Source organism: Aplysia californica, unplaced genomic scaffold, assembly GCF_000002075.1.
Source record: "Aplysia californica isolate F4 #8 unplaced genomic scaffold, AplCal3.0 scaffold00073, whole genome shotgun sequence".
Lineage (NCBI taxonomy): Eukaryota > Metazoa > Mollusca > Gastropoda > Aplysiida > Aplysiidae > Aplysia > Aplysia californica.
The window spans coordinates 1,483,540-1,493,956 of NW_004797343.1; the positions used below are offsets into that span (position 1 = coordinate 1,483,540).

The following is a 10,417-nucleotide window of genomic DNA, read 5'->3' on the forward strand; positions in this document are numbered from 1 at the left end:
CCCGAGAAAAAATAGAACACCAAACAAACACACAAGCAAACATACAAACAAACAAAAAACAGTGACTCTGCATCTGCATCTGAGCACTAAAGTCAGCAATTTCGAAACTCTTACTCCTTTTTCTTGTCATTTCTATGCTCGTAATGTCTTTTCCCGAAATCTGACAATGACGTCACTCTGTCCATCTTTCCCTCCCCAGGGTCCCAACGGTGGCCCAGGAATGCCCGGTATGCCCGGACAGAAGGGACATCGTGGATTCAACGGATTCCCAGGAAAGCGCGGAAACGAGGGAGCCTCTGGCGAGCCCGTGAGTCTTAAACATTTATTTAGACGATGATTGAATGTTGAACTTTATTCTTATTGGTTCCTCGTAGTTTTCTCAGAATACAATTGACATTTAAAATGAGTAATGTTAATATCTATTAAAATTACCTTCCCCGCTCTTAACCTTCAACCTTCACATCATTGAAACACAATATTTGATTTCAAGTTTTCCTTTGTGTTTGTTTCGATTAAAAATGTTCCTGAAAAAAATCATAACAAAATCTCAGTTCTGTTGCGCATTATTCAACATTATTACCAAAAGTTACCACCCTCTTTTTCTGTCTAAAGTTCATTAAATTTCATACAATTAAAATAACACAATCTCGGACTTCATTATGCAAAGTATACTATTTCATTCGGAAAACTTTCAAACCGACTCCTCTTCGTGTGACCTTCAACCCCTCACCCCTCACCACTCACCTCTCACCCCTCACCCCTCAGGGAGACTCTGGTTCCCCCGGACCTGCTGGACCCGCCGGACCCCAGGGCCCCCGTGGAGCCCCCGGAGATAGAGGAGAGGATGGTGCCAACGGAGCCTCTGTAAGTACTACATTTGGATTACTTTGTTATTTTAAAGACTCACCTAAAATTCGAATTAGGTTCTGATTGTTGAAAGTTCCTTCGTTTCTTTCTCATTTTCGATGGCCTGGATGTGCTGCACCAACGACATTAACAGCAGCAGCAATGACCAAAAAAAAAGTGAAGACAACATGACAAACAACAACAGCAAAATCAGCTCACATCATTTTCGAAAGCTACAACAAAAAAGAGAAAAACTAACAGTCGTAGAGTTTGTCACATGTCTTTTTGAAAATAATTTTATAACCTATAAACTGTTGACCCCCATACACTATTTTCTGTTTGTTATCTGATGTAGGTGTATGCTTATTATTGCTCAAATCAAATACATCTTTTTAAAAGTGTTTATGTAGAATGGTTGGGAAAGTTGGTTTTTATCTTTAATGTCGCCAGACTTTGTGTAAAAATAAAAGAAATAAATCTATTACTTCTATAATTTTGTTTAACCTTTACCAGAAACTGAAAGAAATCCCCGGCACCGAAGCAAAATAATAATAATATATGGTCATACAATCATTCTTCTAAAAGACATAAGATGAGTGTAGTAGTTGGGTCGTTTTGAAGCTGTGACATCACATGACATTTAACCTTCCAGGGACTCCGTGGTGTTGACGGTATGCCCGGACCCTCTGGACCCCCCGGACCCATTGGACCCACTGGACCCCCAGGAATCCCCGGACAACAGGGACCTAAGGTCAGTACTGAACCGTCGGACTTATCAGCTCTTCGCAGCGTCCCTTTACTGGGCTGTTTTACATCTGACGGCAAAGACAAGAGTTATTAACAATATTCTGGGCTTGTCGAATTGATAAACAAAACGCTGCCTTTGTTTGATTAGTAAAAATAATTATCTTATTGTTGTAGGATTAGTAAATGGTATCCTGTTGTTGTTGTTTTTTTAATGATTAATAAGAATATCTTGTCTTTGTAGGATTAATAAACACTACTATGTAGGATTAATAAACACTACTATGTAGGATTAATAAACACTACTATGTAGGATTAATAAACACTACTATGTAGGATTAAAAAACACTACTATATAGGATTAATAAACACTACTATGTAGGATTAATAAACACTACTATGTAGGATTAATAAACACTACCATGTCTTTTTAAGGTTAATAACAATATCCTGTATTTGCAAGGTTAATAAATGTCCAGTCTTTGTATTAATAGCACCCTGTCTTTGAAAGGGTAAATGTACAGCATCATATCTTTGTATTTCAATTCTGTTCTGTTTGTGAATTCATCATTATTTGATCCTAATATTAATGCCTTTAACCACCCTGTGGATACATTTAAGCAACCTTAATCAATTATTTTTAACTTGAAATTTGCCTGTGATAGGGAGAGGCTGGTGCCCCAGGATCCAAGGGATCCGTCGGACCCCAGGGAGCCCGCGGAGAGAACGGACGCCCAGGATCCACCGGAGAGGTCGGACGTCCAGGTGCCACTGGAATGCCCGGATCTACTGGAGAGCAGGGAGCTCTGGTGAGTTCGCCCGACGTCTTAAGAACGTTCTGCTTTTTATTCACCGTCGTTGTCTCCTCACTTTCTTTTGTTTGTTGATTCACTCTGGTAATGTCTCTAATCCTAGGCACTCGTGTGTCCCGATTGTGTTTCAAATGCCATAAAACTGCTACGAAAACTAAACTATTTTTTTAAATCTGTCGATCCCTTTGTCTGTTCATTTGTTCAGCTTGACACACATTGATCTATATATTTCACTCTCATTTGTTTCGTATCTCCTTCTCTCTCTCTTTTCTCTCATTCTTAATGCATGTCACACACACACACGCGCACACACACACACACACACACACACACACACACACACACACACACACACATTCACACACACACACACACACACACACACACACACACACACACACATTCACACACACACATTCACACACACACACACACACACACACTCTCTTCTTTCTCTCTCCTGTTCTCCCTCTCTCCCCTCCTTCTATCCTTCTCACCCTCTCCCCCCTCTCCCCCCCTCTCCCCCCCTCTCTCTCTCATAGCAAATTGTTTCATTTCCTCTTCTGTCCATCCTCAGGGAGACCCTGGAAACGCTGGATCCCCCGGATACCCCGGACCCCGTGGACCTAGCGGTCTGAACGGCAGCCCTGGACTTCAAGGCAACAAGGGAGCTCAGGTGAGACAATAGTTGGAACTGCAGTCGAAACTGTCTGAGACGACCACGCATTACCAAGGAGAAAAGTGGCTGTATTAGACCGATGATTGTGTTATATGGGGTCTTTATATATCAGACAGGTGGTCGTCTTATACCGTGCCATTATAAGATATATGCAAGAGAGGAAATGGGAAGTGTTTGTTCGTCTAGCGGGTAACGTTTTTGGTCAATGTTCGATGAAATTATTGATTTCCTGGAAAGCATCTTTTTTAACACCTTTGTTCACTGCTGAATCAGATTTTTTGCTAAATTTAGTTGATGCCAGGGAAATCTGCTTTTGAAAGCCTTTTTAAGCTCAAAATTTCCACCAAAAAAAAGTTCCTCACGCACTTTTAAAGTCCTTGAAATTTAAGATTATGTAAAAATATGCCAGTTACCTATAACTATTTCTAATAGATTTATATTTGTTTTAAAAATTAGTATTATGCCTTTTGGTTTTCAAAATTTTAGGATTTTCCTAAGTATTAGATCTATATAATTTCAATATGGCCGCCAGTATTACAAAACATATTAGGGTTGAAAATTTGGTTAATGTTTTGAATTACTTCTTGGAGGGTACTGCAGATTATGTAAAAGTTTGCATTGAAAAGATGCATCAACAACGAAAATAGCTTTTGTGAGTAGCTAGACCCCTTAAACAAGTGGTCGTTAGATCAGGTTTCACTGCAATCGTCAGATTTATTTAGAATGATGTACAGGAAAGTGTGAAGACATGAAATTTTATCCAGAGGCTATTCGACCAGGATAGGGCTTCTTGAGAGTTAATGCAGTTTAAAGCCAGGCATTTAGGAGGTTAAACCCATTATTATTTACTGACCTACTGACTGACATACTGACTGAATGACTGGCTGGCTGACTGACTGACTGACATACTGACTGACTGACTGACTGACTGACTGACTGACTGACTGACTGACTGACTGACTGATATACTGACTTACCGATTGACTGACTGGCCTACTGACTGGCTGACTTGCTCACCTCGCCAGGGAGACCCCGGAGTGCCCGGATACAAGGGATCTGCTGGAGAGAAGGGAGCCCCAGGATCTGCTGGTGAGCTGGGACGTCCCGGTCTGCCCGGACCTGCTGGAGCCAGAGTGAGTTGTTGGACTTTGTTTGTTGATTGGCTGTTGTGCTTCTTTGTTTGTTTGTTTGCTTGTTTATGCCACAGTGTTCCAAAGTGAACGTTTTGTGTGTGTGTGTGTGTGTGTGTGTGTGTGTGTGTGTGTGTGTGTGTGTGTGTGTTGTTTCCCCACAGTGTGTGTGTGTGTGTGTGTGTGTGTGTTGTTTCCCCACAGTGTGTGTGTGTGTGTGTGTGTGTGTTGTTTCCCCACAGTGTGTGTGTGTGTGTGTGTGTGTGTGTGTGTGTGTGTGTTGTTTCCCCACAGTGTGTGTGTACGTGTGTGTGTGTGTGTAATGTGTTTGTTTATGTTTTTGTATGTGCATATGTTCGTTTAGGTTACAGTGTACCAAGGTCGATACTTGCGTTTGCTCGGGTGTGCGCTCGCTGTATGTGAGTGTGTGTGTGATTGTGTGTGTGTGTGTGTGTGTGTGTGTGTGTTTTTGCGTGTGAGTTGTAACCTGAATGTGTATGTTAACGAGACTATTTTCTTCCAGTAACACATAATATGACTATACGTATCCGGGTTTTTTTTGTTTTTGTTTTTTTCTTATTCGTTTATATTTTCGGGGGGGGGAGGATGTTCTTGTTCTTGTTCTTTTTTTTTCTTTTTTTTTTTTGCCTACGAAGACTATTTTGACAAATCTATTTTACTTCCTACAGGGAGAGCGCGGAGCTCAGGGACCCATCGGACCCGTCGGAAGCCAGGGAGACCGCGTAAGTATGAATATTCATGAGGCAGTGCGTCATAATATAGTTGAAGTTCTAACCTGGAAGTTAATGAGAATAGCAAATAGCAGTTGGACATAAATATTACGAGCTTCTTCTTTTTTTTTTTTAATCAAAGATAATTTATATTCATAAACCATGTTCCACGTATACAACAGTCAATTAAATAATGATATCTATTTGACAGTACCGCTCTTTGACCATTTCTTTTTTTAATAAAATTGAACTGGACAGCATAATTAAGCCTACTACGTAATATCATTAGTATTATGAAAACACATGAGTCAGAATATCACAATAATTAAAGGTATCTGCTTAAAATGTTTACTTTTTTATTAGAAGTAAGCTTATTGAAGGCTACTTTTAAAACATGTTAACACAGGGTTCTAATGTTGTCATTTGTGATCTTGATTGAAATGAGCAGTTCTGAGACACTTTTCTAGATGTTTAGCATAACCCCTATCTCTGTCTCTGTCTCTGTCTCTGTCCCTCTCTCTCTTTCTTTCTCTCTCTCTCTTTCTCGGTCTCTCTCTCTCTCTCTCAGTCTCTCTCTTTCTCTCAGACTCTCTCTCTCTCTCTTTCTTTCTCTCTCAGTCTCTTTCTCAGTCTCTCTCTCTCTCAGTCTCTCTCTTTCTCTCAGTCTCTCTCTCAGTCTCTCTCTGTCTGTCTGTCTCTCTCTGTCTCTCTCTCTCTGTCTCTGTCTCTCTCTCTCTCTCTCTCTCTCTCTCTCTTCCTTTCATATGGTCTATCAACATTGAATAAGGACTTACGGCTCAGACACACACACACCTATAGCCACCAAACAACCTGAACTCTCCTGAAAAATGACACAAATCCCTCGTTCCACTAACGTTTTTCTTCGCGTGTGACGTCAGGGCGTGCCCGGATCCCGTGGAATGCCCGGATCCCCCGGATCCCCCGGATCTAAGGGAGCTGAGGGAGTTGATGGAGAGAGAGGACCCCGTGGAGAGCCAGGCAGTGCCGTGAGTACATCAGTCGTCTTTGTCTGTCTGTCTGTCTGTCTGTCTGTCTGTCTGTCTGTCTGGCTGTCTGGCTGTCTGGCTGTCTGGCTGTCTGGCTGTCTGTCGGTCTGTCGGTCTGTCGGTCTGTCTGTTGATACGACGTGTCCCGGCATCCTTGTCAGATGGTCGTTGGTGATCACTCTGATGTGACCTGCACCTCCTAATTGTTCAATATACCTGTTATTTAAAGTATACTCAATTCCCATGTGGAAAGGGGGGTGGGAAACCAGTGGTATGGCCTGCTTTTTTTCTTCCCTCTATTTTGTTGTCTGTCTGTCTGTCTGTCTGTCTGTTTGTCTGTCTGTCTGTCTTGCGTTTTTACTGCGCTGAATGACCATAACTGTGTCTATGTGCTTCTCAAAGTAATTAATCTAGAGTAAACTAACCAATTACCTTTAGTTTGTCTAAGTGATTCTGTTTACTTTCTGCCCCAAGCATAAGTAGGCGCTTCCCCATTGCATGCACGAGACAAAAGGGTTTTCTTTTTGGGGGGTTAAAAACATTTTTTTAACATGTGATCTACGCTACGTCATGTACTGTATTGTTTTATTGTTTATTTAATTTTCTTCCAGGGAATTGTCGGCAGAGCCGGACCCCCAGGACCCAGCGGAGAGCTCGTAAGTAGAGGAATATCTTTAATTTTGGTTTTGTTGCACCTTTGAGAGGGAGAGAACAGTGTGATATGAGACTGAAAATGAGAGAGAAACAGAAGAAAAGTGTGTGTGTGTGTGTGTGTGTGTGTGTGTGTGTGCGTGTGTGTGTGTGTGTGTGTGTGTGTGTGCGTGCGTGTGTGTGTGTGTGTGTGTGTATGAAAGAGAGAGAGAGAGAGAGAGAGAGAGAGAGAGAGAGAGAGAGGATAAACAGGAGAGTGATAGCGAGAGATAGATAAATTAGAGAGAGAGAGAGAGAGGGAGGGGGCGAGTGTAAACATGAAGTTTGCTTGGAATGTATAAATATACTGGGACGAGGTTTTTTGTCTGTTATCATATACGAGGAGATTTTCCCTTCTATAGTCAAATCTTGCTGGGTTATTTTTCTCCTGTTCTCTTCTTTTTTTCTTTCTTCTTTTTCACCTATATTTATGACAAAGTCTTAAAACTTCGTATTTATTGAAAGACTCTACTGTGGTTTACATTGTACCTGTCTGGACTAAACACTTTATAAGTTTTTGCATAATAATACATTAAATTATTTTTGCTCTCTCTTTATATACCAACGAGGAATTTCTCCTCCGGAAAAAAGTGAATTCTCCTCATTTATTGATCTTATCACATCCTTTGAGCAAGAAAATTATACATGATGCTCTAGTGTATTTTTCCCCTTCTCTCCGACCAAACATCTATCGTCCTTATCGCTCCTTCTGTTGTTGTTTTTTGTGGCTCTCTTTTAACACATCTAATCTTCCTCACTTATGGTATGACCTAATTGTGTTGCAAATGCCGTAAAATGTTTACTAAAAACTAAAAAAGCATCCTTTGATCCTCCCACCAGGGACTTCCCGGACCCCCAGGTGCTGATGGTTCCAGCGGACCCCCAGGACCCCCTGTAAGTAGAAAGTGGCAAGAATCCTTAAGCTTATACAATTTCCTACATTTTGTTCCCTGGGACATACCAAATTGTTTTTGAAAGAGCTGGTTAAAAATTTGTGAAGAATTACAAATTGCAACATTATACCTGTATTGCAATTGATTTGTTTTTCAAAATTGTCAGAGTGTTCTTTTTTGTTACATAATAGTATTGCTAATTGCATTTATAGTAATGAATCATATGAAATGAGACCAATAAAAAATTTTACTTAAGCTTAATTTACGGACGTTATGATTTTGAGTACATGTAAATTCGATTCTTGTCGAATCACATTTCTGTTGAAAGATCAGGTTTTAAAACTCGTTAAAGCCTCACAGTAAACGTTGAAATAGTATAAAATAGCTATTTTGTTTGGTTCACCTCAGGGACCCTCTGGATCTGATGGACGCCCCGGACAAATGGGACCCCCCGGACAGCCTGGACCTACTGGTCTCCAGGGCGCCCAGGGACCCCAAGGAGAGAGAGTGAGTTGCTTTTTACTTTCTGGAACAGTAACTGAACACAGGACACAGATAATAAGTATTACCAAACGAGAGAAAATTTTGATTGAGTGAGATATGTGAACTTTGAATATAATTTGAAAGTTTTGAATGGAATAGAAAATGTTTTTGTTGAATATGGACGTTTGAATAGAACTGAACGTCCTTGGTTGGACAAAGAAGTATTTGTGAGGCAGCGTGGTGGAATCAGGCTCTCGTCAATTTTTGGTCATGTAGAGTATTTGGTGTCATCTTAAAGCTTATTCACTTGTCTTTAATTGGATTTAAAAATATCCATTTATCTTGAATAAAAGTCGAGATATTTGCGAAAAAAGGAGGTGGGCGTCACCTGTTTTCAGAGGTAAAATTAGTGAGAAAACGGCCGCCAAAGATTAGTTATTTCCTTAGCTTAAGAGTCCGTGGTAACTGAAAATTTACATTTTTTGTGCCTTTAATCAACGTTTTTCGAAAAATACAGACAGAAATGAGTTCTTTAATGAGCATGAAAGATGTTGAGCCCAAAAACAATAATTTGATAAAAATTCACAAACCTGCGGGAAAATGCAAGTTTCTTCACTTTGATGATTTTGACGAGAGCCTGATTCCACCACGCTGCCTCACATTTGGTGGAATATTAATGTTCATTCTGAGTTGGAAATGAAGTTTTTGGAGAAACATTATAGGAAGGTATGAATATATTGTATGACACGTAATATTAATGATATCTTTTGAACTTGTTCTCCTCCAGGGATCCCCAGGAAAGGCCGGCATTGCTGGTGGCCCCGGACAGAGAGGACCCCCCGGAGATGTTGGCCCCAGCGGCGAGCGCGGAGAGAGAGGAATGCCCGGACCCGAGGTACACTCATAGACTTGTAGTATTGTAATATCTTAGACCGTGCACTTTGGTGTATAGACTTGTATTTTTAATATTTTAAACCGTGCTCTGTAGCGTATTTCTGGTCCGCTATGGAACGCGATGTTAGAGCCAAATGAAAGGAAACCACGGTAACGTGACGGGTGATTCGACTGTTTTACATTCAGTCACAGTTCAATTAACAGAAACAACAACTACAGTAAAAAAAAAAATATTTTAAAAATCAATTACAGCGGTTTTAATAACGACCACAGAAAAAAAAAACATTATTGTAAGCAGCGACGGTAACAATTAATATGACAGATCTGATTGTGTTGCAAGTGCCTTAAAAATGCTACTTAAACTTACCAAAACTCGTGTTTTAAAGAAATGCGTATATTGTCACTCTAATCTGTCTTTGTGATTGTTCCAGGGAGAGCCCGGCGGCCCAGGAGGTGTAGGACCCCAGGGACCTACTGGATTCCAGGTACGTTAGTTTGACTCACAGTTTATGATTTATGTAGTATGATAGTTAGAAATTTTAATGTTCAAAAGCATTACCTATGGACTTATGATCGGACACATGTGTCTGCTACTTAATTAAAGGATTACCGATTCTTTTACTTCATAACGTTTAACGAGGGGCGTCTTTGCTCTGACTATGAAGGAATTGTACAAAAATAAAACTTGGGGAATGACTTCTTTCTTTTTGAACGCTGCACGTAGTTTTTCGAAGAAGTCATTGTCTGCTGTGAACTTGAGATCATTTTTAGTTAGTCTTTGAGTAGCAAGAGATTGTGCTAGATTCAATTGAGACACTGTAAACAATGGAATCTCTTTGATATCACTCTGTGATCAATTTTTTTAAAATTAATGAAACATCGTCGTCGACAATTTTGATAGAATTCAGAGTATTTAATGCAATCTTGCACGTTGCTTTGATCTGTCTAGATTTGGCGACCCAATAATTCCAAGGCACTGACCCATCTACACACAGTTTTGAGATAATTTGCAAAGTTTCTCACTCGCTATACATAACTAAATTGAAAAACAAAAGTTGTTTAGTCATAGTTAAACGTCATTGCTGCAAGGCAAGACAGAGTGAAGTGGAGATCCATGATCGCCCACACCAGTCGGCAACGCAACGGATGATGACGAAAGGTCTTTTCATATGAGATTCTAAAGACATATTTTAGTAATTTTGTATTTTTCTTTTGGCCAGGGACCCCCCGGACCCCAAGGACCCCCAGGAGAGAACGGAATTGACGGAGAGGGTGGCGTGCCAGGAGAGGCTGGTGCCCCTGGACGTCCCGGATACCCCGTGAGTTCATGAGTCTGTCATTTTGTATGTGTGTATTTGTTCGTACAAGGTTAACAGACTTCAATTGCAACAACGACGGTATAATTGTTACGTGTGTGCGTGTGTGTGTCTGTGTGTGGATGTGTGTGTGTGTGTGAGTAAATGTGTGTGTGTTTGTGTGAGTGGTGTGTCTGTGCGTGTGTGTGTGTG

At 40.6% G+C, this 10,417-nt stretch overlaps 1 protein-coding gene across 1 annotated transcript in view; it reads left to right on the forward strand.

Moving 5' to 3' along the window:
- Nucleotides 1-10,417, forward strand: part of LOC101847565 (collagen alpha-1(I) chain) — a gene marked incomplete in the record, with an annotated part of 42,824 nt that overhangs the window by 12,947 nt on the left and 19,460 nt on the right. The window contains 14 exon segments of the mRNA XM_013080066.2: nt 200-307; nt 766-864; nt 1,499-1,597; nt 2,256-2,399; nt 2,980-3,078; nt 4,107-4,214; nt 4,901-4,954; nt 5,842-5,949; nt 6,561-6,605; nt 7,480-7,533; nt 7,941-8,039; nt 8,803-8,910; nt 9,341-9,394; nt 10,130-10,228. Of these exon segments, the coding sequence (XP_012935520.1) occupies nt 200-307; nt 766-864; nt 1,499-1,597; nt 2,256-2,399; nt 2,980-3,078; nt 4,107-4,214; nt 4,901-4,954; nt 5,842-5,949; nt 6,561-6,605; nt 7,480-7,533; nt 7,941-8,039; nt 8,803-8,910; nt 9,341-9,394; nt 10,130-10,228 (1,278 nt within the window).